The following is a 17,401-nucleotide window of genomic DNA, read 5'->3' as shown; positions in this document are numbered from 1 at the left end:
ATAAAGAGCCGTGTCTCCTACATCCTCGGAGGTCAGAATGTAGGAGTAGCACCAGCCTCAAAATCACCTGTCCTTTGAGGGGACACCTCAGAGAGGTGAAATGACCTGCCAAGAGCTGCTCGGCTCTGGAGGTCGGGTCAGCACCAGGAGCCAGGCCCCTTGATGCCCAGTGACACAGTCAGTGGGGTGAGGGTGTAAGGGGGACCCGATTTTGCAGATCATACGGGTGTCTCTGTGGGGGACTCGTCACGACGTGTAACGGTGACACACGTTTCTGATGGGTGAGTGTTGGGCCTGGCAAAGACTTGAAGGCAGGGAGGGGATCCGGGGCCACAGTGACAGAGGGCTCTGTGGCCAGGCTGGTCTAGGTATAATCCTGCCACCACCCCCACTGTCTGCTCGTGGGCAGCTTCATTCCACTGAGGTCAGAAATGCTTTTCGAGCCCGACGGTGGCAGGCACAGTCAGAGATTGGGATCGCGGTGCCCTCGTTTGGTTGTACTGTGGTCCACTGGGCAGTGTTTTCGAGAGAGGAATAAAGTGTTTTTTCCCCTCTAAGTCCCTTAGGGAGTTGGGAGAGAAAGGACCACCATGACCCGCACGGTGGCGAGGAGACACCAGCTCCTGTCTCTGGCCCCTGGGAGCCCTGGTGCTCTCCTCATCTGTTAAACAGACAGTTATGAATCCCTTGTCCCCAAGGTCTAGCATCCCTTGAGAATGGTCCGGGACAGAGTGTCAGTGAAGGCAGAATGTCCAGGATTTGTCCCAGGGTAGTGGAATGCAGAGTGTGCAAACACTGTGAACACACGCTTTGAAATAGTGTGTGTGAACTTGTCAGCGCTGACCCTCTGCAGGACTGCCCCCCCCACGCCCCAGTCCCTGGTCACTCCTGTCACTGGAGAGTGCAGCCTTGACCCCTTACTGGCCTCTCCAGCAGCCACAGAGCGGGGAGAGACAGGAGGGCCAGCGCGAGGGGCAGGAGGCTTCTTGGGGGATGCTGCCATGGCTCCGTACCTGCCCCAACTTGAGGGCTACATTGTGGGGTACCCAGCCAGGATTTTGAGATCCATGTCCGGCCCTCAGTCCCTGAGTTTCCCTGGGACTGGGCAGATCTCTGATATTGCTGCCTGGTATATATAAGTCTGAATCCCTCCGGTAGAAGATAGCTCAGTCCCTAAGGGAGGGATAGATTCCAATTGTCTGTGTGAGGCAGCCCTGCAGACTTCAAGCTTCACAAGCACTCGGGCCTTTGTGTTAAGAAAAAGATGCCCTTTCCTCCAGGGGGACTAAGCTCCCACCTAAGGGCACACAGCTGGGCAAGTGGTACACAGACTGCATTTTGACCCCCATTGCCCCTCATCTAGGCTCCTTTGTGCAGTGCACAAACCATGCAACTAAACATGGCAGCCCTAGCCAGAGTTTTGTATTGCATACTCCTTGTGAGCAGGCACTGCCGACACTGGGGACACAGAAGGAACAAGACAAGACATGCATGATCCCTGGGCTTACGGGGCTCACAGAGGATTGGCCACAAAGAGGCCAACCTATGACTACAACAATATAGGGTGAGCTCAAGGCTATCCAGCCAAGAGCATGATGTGGGGAAAGGGAGGGGACGGGCACGGTGGAGGGACTTAATTCATAGCAGGTAGGGAGGGGGTGGTTTCTGGGGGATGGGTTGGGGCCAGGAAATCAGACCCAGAAAGAGTTCAACTATCTGAGAAGCAGGGCGGTCAGTGGCTGGAGGGGTGCAAAGGGAGAATTCTGGGACATCAGAAAGGTGAGTGGGCCTGGGTGGGGCAAGTGCTTGAAGTTCACTGCTAGAAGTTTGGATTTTGTTCAAAGTGTGGTGGGACCCCTGGCCCTTCTGAGCCACTGGGTGGAAGAGGGAGTGGAAAGTGACCAGAGACAAGTGGCCAGGGGGATAACCCCTGGGGGCTCAGCAGAGGACAAGGGTCAGGGGAAGGACGGATGGTTGAACAGGGCCCAAATCTCACCTCGCCCTGCCACCTCTCATGATGTCATGGATTCTGGTGGGTTTGGAGGTGACATTTCAACTTCTGGGGTGCCTCGCCTTGGAGCAGAAAGGGACCACAGGCCTCCCTCTGCCTCTCATGACAGATTAGGTCATAGTGTCTCCTTTCTGTGGGTGGCACGCAGGTGGGAGGTCCTCTCGCGGACTAAGCAGAGTGATGTGTGTTCGCAGTTCAATGTTAAAAAGTCCACGGAGCCTGTGCAGCCCCGAGCCCTCCTCAAGTTCCCAGACATCTACGGACCCAGGCCAGCTGTCACAGCCCCGGAGGTCATCAACTATGCAGACTACACTCTGAGGACCACGGAGGAGTCCGCTGTCCCTGCCAGCCCCCAGGCCCCGAAGGACAGCCGCCTCAAGAGGCAGGTCACGGAGGAGCTGTTCATCCTTCCTCAGAACGGTAGGGGTCTCCTGCCCTTGGTTCCCCGCCAGGTGGCACTCCGGGGGGGTGGGTCTAGCGGCGACCCTGTAGATGCTGGGCCTAACCCAGCCCCAGCGTCAGTCCGTAGCTTTTGGCGCTGGGCAAGCAGGTGGGCCCGGGGCCTTGGAACCACTGTGCTTTACTCCCCCAGATATGTTGCTACAGTGCCTCCCTCCAGGGCCTCCAGCTTCCCACCGGGCAATGGAGAATCCTTTTCAAGTCTGTAGAGAAGTCCTGATTAGTGATTAGATCACAGGCTTTCAAAGTCATGGGTTCAATTCTCATGTACTCGTTGGGTGGCCTTGGTCATGTTGCTAACCTCTCTGGGCTTCAGTTTCCTCATACATAAAATGGGACTGCACTTTCATCTGCCTCATAGGCCTGTTGTGAAGTGTAAATAAAATAACGCGTGTAAAGTGCTCAGCCCAGGGAGTGGCACAAAGGACATAATCACAGCACTCTGTTACTATGTTTTCCTCTTCTCCTTCTCATCAGTGTGGACTTCAAGATGTAACACCTTCAGGGGTACGGTGCTATGCTGGGCACTGGGGCAGGTGTGCAAGGCAGACACCATCCCCAAACCAAAGGAGCATGCAGGCTTTCACAAGGAGGCAAGAAATACAGCCAGGAGAATGGTTGTTGTGTGGTTTGGTGATTTCGTTTGTGTGGTTGGAGACAGAGATGGCAGAAGAGGAATCAGTGAACTGGTTCTGGCATGGACCCCGATTTTTATGCATCTTCTGTCCTGCTGTATCTCGTGCTGGCCGGTGGATAGCGCCCCCTTCAAAACCCACCCAGGACCACAATGATTAGTCCGGCATTTCTTCAAGAACAAATTCACATAGTGCCTGTGGCATGAACGAAGCTGCTCCTCTTTTAGCCTCCAGCCTACATTTTATTTTTATTTTAGAGATTTTTAAAAATTTATTTATTTGAGACAGAGAGAAAAAAGCATGAGCGGAGTGGGGGGCAGAGGAAGAAGAAGAAGAAGAAGATTCCCTGCTGGGCAGAGAGCCTGATGTGGGGCTTGATCCCAGGACCTTGAGATCATGACCAGAGCCGAAGGCAGAGGCTTAACCGACTGAGCCACCCAGGAGCCCCGAGAGATCTACATTTTAAATAGATGAAAACAGACCCATTGAGGACTCCAGAGCTTACACTTGGAGGGTGGGGAAGAGCTTGCATGAGGAGCCTTGAGGGTGGATGGTCGGAGTCCTAATTTCTCAAAGCCCAGATGAAGCCAGGATTGGATGCTTTCCACCAGGAAGAACAGGAAAGGGTGTCAGAGTCTGGAACTTTGAAAAATTCAGAGCATTAGCTCATCTTCTCTTGGTCATCATTCCTCTTTTTCTTTCTCCCCCAAGAAGCCAAACACCAGCCCTACAGAAAGCTACCAGGAATTAATTCTTCAGCAAATATTGACCACAGGCATGGGTGTGCCACAGAGGGGGATGCCAGATCAATTGGATGTTGTCTCAGGGATGCTGAACATGTCCTACTCCCACCCGCGATGATCCCCAGCACCTGCCGTGGGGCTCAGTGTCCTGCTTCTAGAAGCTGAATACATTCCTCATTTCCAAGTGATGCTGGCTTTGTTTTGGTTTTGAAATTGAAGGCTAAGGTCATCTGAGAGCAGAGAGCTCTGGGTGCCAGGCAGGCCCTTTCTGTCCCTGACCCTGCTGTGTTCCTCTGTGTGGGACCCTCGGAAGCCACATGGGTCCTGTGTGAGTGTTGGTCTTACTTTATGCATTGCTCACAGCCTGGACAATCTATTCCTGACTTAGACATCAGGGGAATTGTTCACCACTCGCACGAACCTCATAGTGAGCCATTTAGGAAGTTCAATGGTCCTTCAAGTAGCTACTCTCTAAATTTGCTCTGAAATTCAAAATTTTTAAAATTCCTATCTGCCTCAAGTGGCGTCTGCTATAGCTGCTGGAACCTCTAATTCTTGGAGTGTGTTTGAGTGATGGCAGTCTTCCAGATGTTTGGCTCCAGTGCAAAGGATGCTGAGTGAGCAATCTTGGTGGGTTTAGGAACGTCTGAAATAAAGCTGTGGTCATTCATTTGTTCCACAAGCATTTATTGCACCTGCACTGAAGTCATGTCCACAACCTGACCTTGTCCCTGGCATCTCCTCCTGACTCATTTCTCTCACATTGATCTCTGTCCGTGAATACCTGCGGAGCAAGGATGAGACTCCAGGAGAGGCGGAGCTGGAGACCTGAGCTTGGTTTGCCTGAAGCAGGGTGCCTGGACCACACACGCTCTGACAGTTTCCCTTCTTGAAAGTTCACCAGGGGCTGAGTCCTGGGCCAAGTACTTTCCCCACTTCATTTCATTTTGTGCAAGTAACTTTAGGAAGGAGGAACTATGATCACTCCCATGGTAAAGATGAGGAAACTGAGAAGTCCTGGGTCACATAACTATTACAGGGCAACAAGGTGCGACACCAAAGCCTGTGTCTTGCCCACTGGGCGGTGACAGTCCTTCAAAATGTCATCCTGGGACCACCAGGGTCACCCTGGTGTGGCCACCACGATGTCGCTCCCCAGCTATGGAGCTTTCAGTTTGCATTCATGGTGTACGTGGCAGATGGGAAAGCTGTGATCTGGAAAACGGGACCCTAACATAGGTGGCAGTGACGGCCTTCCCTCTCTTGACAGGTGTGGTTGAAGATGTGTGTGTCATGGAAACCTGGAACCCGGAGAAGGCCGCCAGCTGGAACCAAGCCCCCAAACTCCACTACCGTGTGGACTATGACCGGCAGAAGGCAGAACTGTTCGTGACTCGTCTGGAAGGTATTACTTTTTTTGGACTTCCACGGGCTTCCATGTGCCCATCTCCCCTGGAGGAGCTGGGCGGGAGGGATGGGAGCACCTGTGGCAGAGGGAGCACCCTGTAACCAACAGACCCTGAAATGTGTGGGGTTCTCCCCTCCTCCCATAGAACATTCAAAGTGGAGAATCCTGGTTAGAAAACATCTTTACTCCAAGTGGTGATTCAGAGGCCGGGCTCCTTCCATCAAGGGCCCCTCAGTCCTCTCAGGTCTCCTTGTCATCTGTATCTAGCAGGTGGAAGCAGAGGGAGGAGGAGGCGAGAGCACAGCCTCCCCCTTAAAAGCCATGACCTGCATAGACCATGCATCCCTTCCGCTCACTCCCGGAACTCATGGTCACTGACTGCCAAGGAGCCTGGGAAGTGTGGCTCAGCGGGTGCTCAGCAGAAAGAGGAAAGGGGGTTTGGGTGACTAGCTAGCTCTCTCTGTCACAGGTGCCTTTGACATTGAATGGAGCTTTGTGCTGGATATGAAGGGTGTTCTGAATGGGCAGCAAAGTTTCTGTAATCCAGGAACTGGGTGGTCTTTCCAAGGGGGTCACGATGTCCCTGGTGTTCCGACCCCAACAGTTCACTTTGCCATCAACAAACAAAGCTGAGGCTTTGCTAAAGAATTGGGGCTAACAATAGTCCATTCTATGGCTCCTGGGAGTTGGGAGCTGTGAGCAGGAGAAATTAGACTTTTGTATTAAATGTTATGTTTTTAGGGGGTGTTTTTCTTTATTATTCTCTTTCAAGATTTTTTAGCCTTTTCTTATCCTTGAGTGCATTTGGTTTTCACAATAGTCCCATTTAACAGATTAGGTAACTGAGGTCTAGCAACCTCGGGTGACTTGTCTGAGATGGCTCCCGCTATTGGTGCTAAAGCCAGGACTAAACCCAGTGCCCTTGGAGCCTGGTGGAGAGTACTAGCAGGATACGTGGCCTCAGTCCTTCACCATCTCTTTGGGAAAGGTCAGCTACCCTTTCTCAGGTGATCATTGAGTATCCAGCCATAAAAGCACCAGGGGTACAAGTTTCTGGATTAAGCCCATCTTGGGAAGCATTAAAAACACCAGAGTTCAGAATGAGAAAACAACAGAGGTAGTGGCCAAGTGATGTGTGCCACAAATGGTTCTGTGGTAAATATTGAAGGTACAGAACAAACAAGAACAGGATTGGAGCACAGAAGTCATCGCCGTGCATGGGTCTTGGCATCTTGGGGACACATCAGGGTCATGAGGTGGGGAGGGCTCTGGGAAGGACCCTATCCTGTCCCTGTTCTCCTGGGAACCAGCATGAGCTGACATGGGCTATATCGGGGGAGCTCCAGTTTCTAGGGCAATTCCACAAAGCCATGGTGGTCAACCTGGGGGCTCCTGTGCTCCTGGGGTCATGACTGTGAAGCTGGACACGGCCACTCCAAGCCAACATGAGCCGCCCCCCTCCCCTAGTTCTTGCGAAGTCCCACGACTGTGTTGCTGTCTCCTTGGCTGCAGCTGTGACCAGCGGCCACGATGGAGGCTGTGACTGCTACGTCCAAGGCAGTGTGGCCAACAGGACCGGCACAGTGGAGGCCCAGACAGCGCTGAAGAAGCGGCAGCTGCACACCACCTGGGAGGAAGGCCTGGTGCTCCCCCTGGCGGAGGAGGAGCTCCCCACAGCCACGCTGCGCCTGACCTTGCGGACCTGCGACCGCTTCTCCCGCCACAGCGTGCTCGGGGAGCTCTGCCTGGGCCTGGATGGGGCATCTGGGCCTCTGGGGGCCGCCCAGTGGGGTGAGCTGAAGACTTCAGTTAAGGTAGGGTTATGTCTTTCCAGGAAAGATGAAACCCGTTAGTGGAGCTTGGGGTGATGGGACTGGGCCGGTGCTCACGCAGCAAGCTTTACAGACCTTCCCGGCGCGCGTGCGTGCATGTGTGTATGTGCGTGCAAGGAAGTTGAGAGTCGTGGACGGGGTGGAGGGCTGCCGCAGACCCCAGGCTGTGGAATTCCTGGCGTCTGATTTGCTTCTAGCTTGCTTGCCATCGTGGAAAATGTGTTATGAGTGTGTGGATTCTAATGCTGACAGTAATACCCCATCTGAAGGGATGCCCTGTGTCCCTACTATGTGCCAGGCACTGCTGGGGAGACAGGCCCCACATAGGACGCCTTTATCCCTAGAGCTTACAGACCCGAGAGATAAATTGGAGCAGACGAGTGATGATACGGGACATGGGTTGAATCCTAAGACACCTAACCGAAGTGCTCTGATGGAGAGTTCTAGAAGGCATGGTGGGAAGTGGTGTTTGTGCTGGGCTTTGAAGGACGGACTGGGCTGGGGGCAGCCCTAGAGCCCAGTGTTCTAGGGCCCCTAGCCCTGGTTCCCCGCACCCCTCTGCTGCTGCGGGAGCTGAGAGAGGGAGAGAAGGGTCTGCCGAGAGGCTGAGCTGTTCAGGGCGGCGTTTCTTGGAGAACAAACCGGTATTTCTCACAGGCCCCGCGGTGAGGGGTCAGAGAGGTCAAGGCCGTAGGATGGTATGTGGTTATTTAGCCCATCAAGGCCTAAATCAGGATCATTTAGGATCGTTTAGGATCGAGGCCTCCTTCAGGGGTCTGCCACAGTGCAGCCTAGCGGGAGCCTTCCGGGGCTGGTCTCAACCAGCGGATCAGTGCCTTATGGGGGCACTGCATAGCCTACAAAACCCCACGTATTTACTCTCCGGCCCTTTACAGAAAACGTTTGCTGACTGCTATGCGCGAGTAATAAAAATACTACAAAGGGCATTCATTTTTGAGGACTTACTCTCTGTTCATCTGTTGCTGTGCTTAGAATTTTACTTCAGTCCTTTCCTAGAGCAGCTAGGCAGGAACGACACTGTGACTCATTTACAGGGGTGGGGCCTGGGGTCACCCAGCTGGGACAGCGCCAGCTCGGCCTTCCGGCCAGCTGGGTCTGGCTCACTCAGTCTGGTGCTGCCCTCTGGTCACCGCCTACGAGGCCCCCTCTGAGGGGACCTCTCCTGACGGACACTGTCACTCCCCGCCGGCCCCCCTTTAGGCTGTCATCTCTTCCTCGCCTTATTTTTCTTTCTTTCCCAGCCACAGACACTCGATAAAAACTGACAGCCACTCTCCGCTGCAGCCAGGCTGATCTGCAGCAGGCTCCCTAATGAGTGCGCGATTTGGGACCCGAGCGGAATCACAGCCCCGGGGTGGGGGAGCCGGGGCTGGGAAGAACATCGGACACTTGTGGTCCATTCAGCTGCCAAACCAGCTTTCTCTGGAGGGGGAGGGCCTCCCCAGGGCTTCGGGGACTTCCAGCCAGAAGGCTCAGACCTGCTGTCACTCCCCCTAGGAGAGCAAAACGCATCCCTTCATCCTGGGAACACCTTGCCCAATTTCCAGCATGTGCCAGGCCCTGTGCCAGGAGCTGGGGGCACAGCAGTCATTCAAGGGGGTGGCCCTGGCCTCAGCTTGGGGTTGTGGGCTGAGGTGAACAAGGTAGGTGGAGCCCTCCGTGGCCACAGCCCTGAGGCCTCTCTCCTCTAGGCCAGAATGGGTTAACCCGGGGGCCCTCTGTGCCCCAGTTCTCGCCGGAAGACACTTGGCCAAACAGTGGCGTCACCCGGGACGAGCCCCTCACAGGCTGACGCGCCCAGGATCCTCCCGCTTGGCTTCGGGGAAGCAGGACACGGAACCCAGATTGTCCTGTGACTATAGCCCAGGCCCACCAAGGACTTCCAAGAAGTGGTCTGGAGCCAGGAGGCTGGGCACATCCCTCTGGGTGCCTGGACAGGTCCCTGGGCCTAGCTTCTTCAACAGGGAAAGCTCCGGGTTAGAGCTTGGGCTGTGGCATCAGGCCAGACCTCCACTAAGGCTTCGCTTTGCTGCTTCCCTTCCTTGGGCTGCGGGAGACCTCAGGCAGCCATGTGCCCTCTGAGGGTCAAGACCTTGTGTTCAGAATGGGAACAAGTTAGTGTCGCCAGGGTGATTGGCAAGATTCAGTAGGATGTCTCCCCCTACTTTCTCACAAACATTTATTGCATGTCAGCTGTAGGCTACGTGCTAGGGAAGGGCTTTGCAGAACCCCAGCCTAGTGGGATCGATAGCACAATTGCACCTAGCACACAGTAAGCGTTTAAACAGTCTTCATGGCTATTATTCATGTCCTTGCAAAAGTCCCTGGTAGCTCCCAAATCATTTTGTCATGTGACTAGTTACTTAGGGCCAGTTGAATCTTTGGGGTCATTGGGGTCATGTTGCAGACATCCCCCCATCCTGGAGAAAAGGGGTGACCCGGGCAGAGGGCTGGCCAGCTTCATCCTGCCTCACTCCCAAAGCCCACACTGGCTCCTATTCATCCAGAAACAATATTCCCACTTAATCATCTCGAAAAATGCGGATTGTCCTTCCTCAATGACCGATGGTGATCTTCTGAGCAGACAGTTCCACAGCGATTCACGTGGGCCCCAGGCTCACTGGGTGGATGTATGTATTATTATCCCCATTTTACAGATGAGGCCCTGGAGGCCTGGGGAAGCGAAGTCACATGTTAAAGTGCAGACAGCACTTGGAAGGCAGGATTTCTCAGCCCTCTGTGGTCCGGGGCTAGAGTGTACACACTTTCACCGCCTTGGGACTGTGACGGACATCTGCCTCCTGGGTCTGGGGGGGGGGGGCTCTTTGGGTCATTTTTGTCTATCGGTGGATTTGTTGAAATTCCAAACAATTCCTTGTCGCAATTCCAGTGGAGACACTCTGGAAAGCCACCAAAGGAGGCAAAGTGTGTTGGACGCTTCACAGAGGCGTCTGCCCCCCCGCAGAGTGTACTTATTGCCAATGGCCTCTGGTGCCCTTTCTACCATCGCGTGCCTAGCTTTTTTGTTGACACGGTTGGCCATTCTGTTGACCGAGCAGGGCCGCACTCAGCATCTGTCATCACGTTATTGACTCTCAGCCCTACAGGGGCTGGAAGGAATTATCTTCTCAAACAGAGTAATGAATCACACCTCTCCGCGGCCCCCCCGGAGCCTGACCGGTCGATGCAATAGTTCTCAAATTGTGTCCGCTAGAACCCTAGTGTTCTATAAAAATACCCCAAGAACTTGGGGGAGGGAAAGGTGAAGGATGAAAAGGGGTCCTGACCCTCTGTTCCTGCCACGTCCTAAGTGGCGTCTCTTCATTCTGTTTGATTTGTCAGGTTTGAATATATGATATTTGGAAAATCACATTTTGTGGCAAATGTAAACCTCTTATTGAAGCTCACATTCCATATCATTCCTCTGTGCCCTCTTCCCTTCTGCAAGAAAGCAGCGTTGGTGGGTGAAGTGTTTCTAGGATGCCTATTGGATACAAGACCAGTGGGAGCCCAGCCTCCGCATTAGCTGATGGGTCAGAAGCCACCCCCAAGAGAAGCCCTCTCCTTCATCTTCTTCTCTGTTTCAGGAGCCGTCTGCAGGAACTGGGGAGGTCCTTCTGTCCATCAGCTATCTCCCGGCTGCCAACCGCCTCCTGGTTGTACTCATTAAGGCCAAGAACCTCCACTCTAACCAATCCAAGGCACTCCTGGGGAAGGGTGAGTGAGACTACACTCCCTTCTTTACACTCATTTCCATATACTCCCCGGCCCGTCCCTTCATCCGGCCCGGGTCCGAGCCACCTGGAGCTCCCGACCCTGCAGGTGCACATGCGGAGAACCGGTCTCACCCATGGGTCAGAGGAAGCAGAGGATCGGACCAAGGAAGTCACAGAGCATAGTACCCAGGCTGTAGAGAGGAAACTTAGCTCAGCCCATTTCCCACACGGGACTGTAGTGACCTCACCGGCAGGTATCGGGAAGGCGGGGCGGTGGTCCCGTCTCAGCTCACCATCCCTGTGTGCCCCGCACCCAACCCCAGTCTCTTCTCTTCTCTCAGTCTTTGTCAAGCTGCCGCCCCCACACCAGCTGAGTGTGGGCGCTGGCAGAAGGTGTGTGGGTGCATGGGCTGAGACGGCCTGAAGCTTAGGGTGTCTGTGCCCCATATACACAAGTAAGCCTCTCTCCAACATTCCGGGAGCCTCGGTTTTTCCTTCTGGATACCCCAGCACAGACAGACACCTGCCCCCCGAGTCTTGGGGACCAAACAGGCTCTCTTATCGGAGCAGGAAAGCAGCACTGGTTAACAGTATGATACCTAGACCCCACGCCAAATGCTCAGAGCAGAATATAAATAACCAGGTATTTATAGCAGGATGCAAAAAAAGAATTACCACCGTGTTCAGAATCTCTGAGCAAACAATTTTGGGCAAATGAAATCAGAAGCGCTAGTCTTACCGCCAGATCCCCCAGCAGAAGGCCAGGCCAGAATTCCGTGCCTCCTTTCCTCATCCCTTTCAGACAATTCTTGGTCTCCTGCTTCCTGCTCCTTTTTTTTTTTTTTTTTTTTACAGCTCCTGTCAGGACAATTACGACACAACACTTTGTCTCTCAAATCTATCTGCTGAAATAACAAACTAGCCGCATGGGGGTGATAATTATCGCCATAAATACCAAGGAACAATTATTTTCCCATTAGCTTCGGGAACCTTGACTAATGAAAACGTAATTTGGCATCGGAGCCTAGTGAGGCTCCATGCAGGCTTGTCCTGTGACCCATGCTACTGTTGGGGAGGCGGGGGGGGAGCAGCTCTATTGACCCAGAACGCACAGGGGCCCAGGCAGTCTGCTCTCACCCTCCACATGAAGCTGGGCTGCTCCAGTAACATTTACAAAACAACCAAGGAGAAGAACTCAACCCATCAGCAGGAGACTTTCTATCTTAATAACCAACAAAAATGCTGGGAGGGAGAACCAAGGGGATGAAGACGTGGGGATGGTTTTGTATTGCTGGTTGAGTTGAAGGTCAAGTTGTGATACATCGGAGGCACTATCTGGAATCTGGGTTGATGTGGGACACAAAGACCCTTGGAAGGGCTCATAGCAGGTAGTGGTTCAAGCTTGACCCAGTCATGGGCTACCCAGTGACCACCTTGGTGTGTTGTACTATTGTGGGTTTTCCACACTATAGCCTAAGTTCTACAGATGCAGGAAGTTTTGCTGTAACTCTATGTCTAGTGCCTCACAGTGGGCATTTAATTATTGCTGAATGAATGCGTGGCCCAGTGAGGAGGGTGGTGCCGGCAGAGGGGATGCAGAGAGAGGGAGCCTCAGGGTACATCTTTAGCCAGGGACACTGTCTCTCCAGCCCTCAATCAGAGCATTATCCTGGACCATCCACACCCTACAGACTCACCTTTCCATCTCTCTTTCCCCCAGACGTCTCCGTCAAGGTGACCTTAAAGCACCAGGCACAGAAGCTGAAGAAGAAACAGACAAAACGGGCCAAGCACAAGATCAACCCCGTATGGAACGAGATGATCATGTTTGAGCTGCCCGACGAGCTGCTGAAGGCCTCCAGCGTGGAGCTGGAGGTGCTGGGCCAGGATGAAGAGGGGCAGAGCTGTGCCCTTGGCCGCTGCAGCCTGGGCCTGCACGCCTCGGGCTCTGAGCGCAGCCACTGGGAGGAGATGCTCAAGAACCCTCGCCGGCAGATCGCCATGTGGCACCAGCTGCATCTGTAGGCAGCCGCCCGGGCTCCTCCCCTTCCGGGCCCCGCCCCGCCCCTCCAGCCCTGCTGTCCTCTGCAACGTCCTCTTTGTGCCCCATCCTCATTCTGACACCCAGGAGACAGATGTGTTTGCAAAGGCTGGGACCCCGTGCCTCTCCTAGTGCACTCGTCTTTCCAAAACATGAGCAGGGTGGGGTGGGGCGGTGTGTGGAAACGGGGCATTGGGGTGGCACTGAGGAAGGTATGGTGCTCCTCTGTGCTATTGCAGAGACACTTGTCAAATACAGACCACATGCAGTTTTGGCAGGTGGACTCAGGCCCGATGCAGAGAACGCATAATGTGAAGAAGAATGAGTGCAGAGAACGTGGCTCTTTAAAAACGAGCATTTCAAAAACGGTGGAGGACATAAAGCATCCTGGATCAACTCGCGGAGTTAGGGATTGGGAACGGGAAAGGGTGGGATGAAATAGCCAGCATGACATCGTGCCCCTGACCCACGACTGTCACCCAGTGGTTCTCGAACCCTAGTGTGTGAAGAATCACCAGCAGATTCCCCGGACCTGCCCCCTGACACTCCAGATCAGTATTCCTGGCCATGACCCCGGCACCTGCATTTTTACCAAGCTCCGTGCGGTTTTGATGCAGAGGTAGGAGCACGGCGCTGGGAGAAATCCCTTCTACAACATTCCACACAGGTTTCCCCAGTCCTTGTTGGGACTCCCAATACCCTGAGGCAGCTGGTTCCGAGGCTGGACATCTCAACTGTCAGTGTGAAACTTGGGAGGCCTCTGGTTTTGTTTTCTTTTTAATTTAATCATTTTAATTCTTAATATTTTTCCTTTGTGCTCTTCAGATCCCGTTTTTGGACTGGATTTTGTGCTTTTTATTGACAAACTCTGTCGTTTTAGCTCAAAGTCCGTTTCTGTTATCTTCGGGGAGATCTTCCTTGACCAGGTGTGGGTGGGATTCCCCTGTTTGTCGCAAGGCGCTTGTTGTCACGCCCACCAGCATCACCAAAGTGACCCTCTGAGACAGATTCATCTTTCTCAGCGTTCCAGCCACTGCAGGAGGAACAGGAGGCTCGTGTTGATTTAGGCTGTTCTATCTGGCTGCCTACAAGGGGCCGAAGAAGGAAACTTGAAATAGGACAAAAAAAAGTCTTGCATGAATGTGTCCCCTTTCCTCAATTTTCAGGGCCTGCCACTGTCATCAGTAAGTAACCAGCAACTTGGCTTCAAATTCCTACCTTCTTATTCCAAACAGCTGTCCACGTGGTCACTTAGACACTGAGTCTCGCTGTTGGGTATACCGTTTGCCCAGGAACCAGGGTTCGTGGGTTCTGTTGTTGGCCGTCTGTCAGATGGGACAAATGACACGGCAGCTCTGTCTCTGTGAATGACGTGGCAGATGAAAGAGAGCTCCAACACCGGAGGCGCTCTCTGCTAGAAACAAAGCACAGCCCCCGGCAGGTCACCTTTAAGCGTCAAGATGGCAGTTGATGGTGACTGGAAGGGACCAGAACCATCCCAGGCACTTACAGAACTATGGATTCTGCATTTGGGCTCCTCGCTACTGACACCCAAGCTCTGGGCTTTCCAAGGTCACCCAGTCCTGTCATCTGCAAGGGAACCCCTGGGTGAGGTGGGTAAGGGCCTACTTCAGGCCTGTGACGAGTCAGGCCGCTCTTGGCCTCTGCCTGAGGATCGGAGCGGGCACCTCATCACCTTGGGTCATGATTTTCCATTTCTGTGCAGAAGAAGAAAAGCATCCCAAGAGACAGAAAAAATATCGAATCCCTGTTTAATTGGCAAGTTTTCAGGTAATTGGAGAATTTGCGCCTTAAGGTTCATCACCTCCTGGCAACATTTTTTTTTTTTAAACTTTTTTAGGCAAAGCATTTGTTGGTGATTCCCTATGGCATGTTGCTAAGACTCCCCGCACACTCTGGCCTCCTGGTTTTGGCCAGCATGGCCCCAAGAAAACAAAGCATTTCCTCTGGGGCCTGACTGGTACTCTCCTCTCTCTAACACCCGTCACTACAGTGTAGAAAAGTCTGGATTCTGGACTTACCGTCAGGAAACACAAGTTCTGCTTCCTTATAAATTTATGCACCTGCCTCACAGTTACACTGAAGGGTGTTGGAGGTAGACGGAGCCAGAAACACCAGCTCTACAGACTGTGGTCTTTCCATCACGGGCATCTATGTCATTGTGTCTTAAGCATTTCATTTCCAGAATCCAGACTCAAGGTTGCCCTGGATAGGAGTCAAGGGCTACCACAGAATATCTCAGTGTCGACCACCACCTCACTTAGCGGGCAAGCGCAGGAACGAAGGAGGTCTTGCGTGGGATTTTGTCTGTTGTCTTCACTGGGGTGTTCCAAGAACCTAGAATAAAGCTAGCTGGTGGCCCTCAATTAATATCTGTGGAATGAGTTAATGAGTGCAGGATAGATGGGGGACCAGACAGAGAAAGACACTGTAAGTGGCATAAAGGTCAGTCTGCCTTGAGTTCTCCATGGTAAAAGCATCAGCCGTCTGATGACAATTCACAGCCCTCTGTATCAATGTAATGAACAATACAGAAGGATAGAATTGCTGTGGTTTTCCAGCAGAGCTCTGTCTTGGTGAATTTTAAATTGCCCAGAGACATCAGGCTGCCAAATCAACGGACTCGAGGAATCTTCGCGTCGGGGTGCCTTGTACCAGATCCCTGCGCAATTTTACTACCAGCTTAGAGTAAGCGGGTCTGGGTGAAATCAACCGATCATTTTTGAAAGGCACACCTTGTACTTCGCAGGGAGCATTTTCTAAAAAGGGCATGGAGCGAGGTGAAAATAAAGGGAAAACCCACCACAGACCAGGCTGGGGCCGCCGAGGTGAACTGGTTCTCTCCTAGATACAGTGAAGGGGATGCCCACCCTCGTTAACCTGTGGCTCCACATCAAATCAGCGTTTATCTGCCAGGTTCCCATTGCGCCAGGCCTCGCACAGGTCTGTCCATTTCACTTTGAGATACGATCCTTGGCGTGGGCTGAGGGACCCATCACTCCAAAGGACACTATGTAGAGAGGGGAGGATGCAGAAGAGGCTCTCCGGGGGCAGTTTCTTGGGGATGTAGAGGAGTCTGAAGGGGAGGAAGCTGCAGTGTAAGCCAAACTGAGGTAAAGACCCCCAAAAGAGAGACCTAGTCCTTGTGATCTGTTTCTGCTGCCTGTGTTTCTTGTTGTCAGTGCTAAGTGTGTGTTTGTTTCTCAATCATGAACTGAAGCACAAAAAGACGCATGAGACATTGTAGTCATATGTCTGGTGTCACACTTGGGAGCAAAAATCTCTCAGTGGTAAATAAATAATTTCCAGCGGGGTCAGGGGCCCAGTGTTTTCTTTTTTTCTTTTTGCTTCGTATTTGAGACACATCAGATGCACAGACAATAATTTGATAAACACTCGTCATTAGCCGCTACCGAGTTTTAGAAACCTTGACGAATGCCATTGAAGTCTCCTTGGTTTCACTCAGGAGAGCGTCACGTTTCTCCCCACCCCAAACATGTCTTCACCCCTTCCCTCCAGGTTACATAAACCCTGAGCAGCCAAAGAGTACTTTGCGTTTTAAACTTTATTTAACTTGTATCTCACTATTTGGGCAGCACATGAAAATTTTGAGCTTGACCCCTGCAGACCTATGTAGGTCTAGCTCATTTGTTTATTTATTTATTGACTTACGTATTTGCCGCTGTATCCTATTCTATGGTACAGAGAGGCCACGGTCCCATTCTCTCAGTAACGTACATTTAGAGCTTTCTTTGTTTTTTCTATCATAAGGCTGCTAGGAACATTCTCATGCATGTCCCTTTGCTCCCGTGTACAAATTTCTCTAAGGTATGTCCCCAAGAGTGAGTAGAATAGCTGAATCAGGAAGGGCTCTCTGTGCATGGCTGGGCACATGCGAATGTGTGTGTGTGTGTGTGTGTGTGTGTGTGTGTGTGTGTGTGTGTCTTCATTCTCACGCCCCCTGGTGGCTTTGCTTGAGCACCGAATCCAAGGTCCTACACAGGTGCTGGGATGCCGGCCTTGATTCTGGCCCCTTGGGGGCTCTGCCTTCATTCTTGAGAAGAAAAATCAGGCAGGACCTAGAGACTTCTTTCTCAAACACCCCCCAAAGAAATACTCCTATCGCTGGAAGATCAGTGCATCAGCCAGTGGCTCTCCTGCACTCTAGAAGGTGGGCCGGAACAAGGGGACTCCTGGAGGCCTGTCACCCCAGGTCCTCCTGGCGGCTGCCGCAGGCCAGCCTCTGGAGGCAGAGCCTCTGGCATCAGGCAGAGGGCAGGGTCAGAATTTTATAGTCAGTAGGGAATTAGCCAGCGCTGATTAAAACCCAAGTTCTCATAAAAGAGAAATGATCCAGGAGGACAGCCACAAGATGTCTTTGCTGTCCAAGTCTGTGTGTGTGCGATTCCTTATTTTATATGCTGCACATATTTCTTATACTGTAATGACAACCAGAATTTTTAGTTTCATAATTAAGTAGAAGTTGGTCCTATCCCACAGAGAGCTAAGTATAC

The 17,401-nt window shown here is 52.6% G+C and overlaps 1 protein-coding gene across 1 annotated transcript in view; it reads left to right on the top strand.

Moving 5' to 3' along the window:
• The window catches only part of SYT13 (synaptotagmin 13), a 41,140-nt gene extending 24,940 nt beyond the window's left edge, over positions 1-16,200 (top strand). The window contains exons 2-6 of the mRNA XM_082684244.1: positions 2,206-2,431; positions 5,119-5,253; positions 6,769-7,070; positions 10,697-10,826; positions 12,546-16,200. Of these exons, the coding sequence (XP_082540370.1) occupies positions 2,206-2,431; positions 5,119-5,253; positions 6,769-7,070; positions 10,697-10,826; positions 12,546-12,850 (1,098 nt within the window). The 3' untranslated portion in view covers positions 12,851-16,200. The remainder of the gene's footprint in view (positions 1-2,205; positions 2,432-5,118; positions 5,254-6,768; positions 7,071-10,696; positions 10,827-12,545) is intronic.
• The last annotated feature ends 1,201 nt before the right edge of the window (positions 16,201-17,401 follow it).

This window comes from Mustela nivalis (genome assembly GCF_964662115.1).
Source record: "Mustela nivalis genome assembly, chromosome: 9".
Lineage (NCBI taxonomy): Eukaryota > Metazoa > Chordata > Mammalia > Carnivora > Mustelidae > Mustela > Mustela nivalis.
The sequence above is the reverse complement of the archived record's forward strand: the minus strand, read 5'-3'. Positions and strand labels throughout refer to the sequence as shown.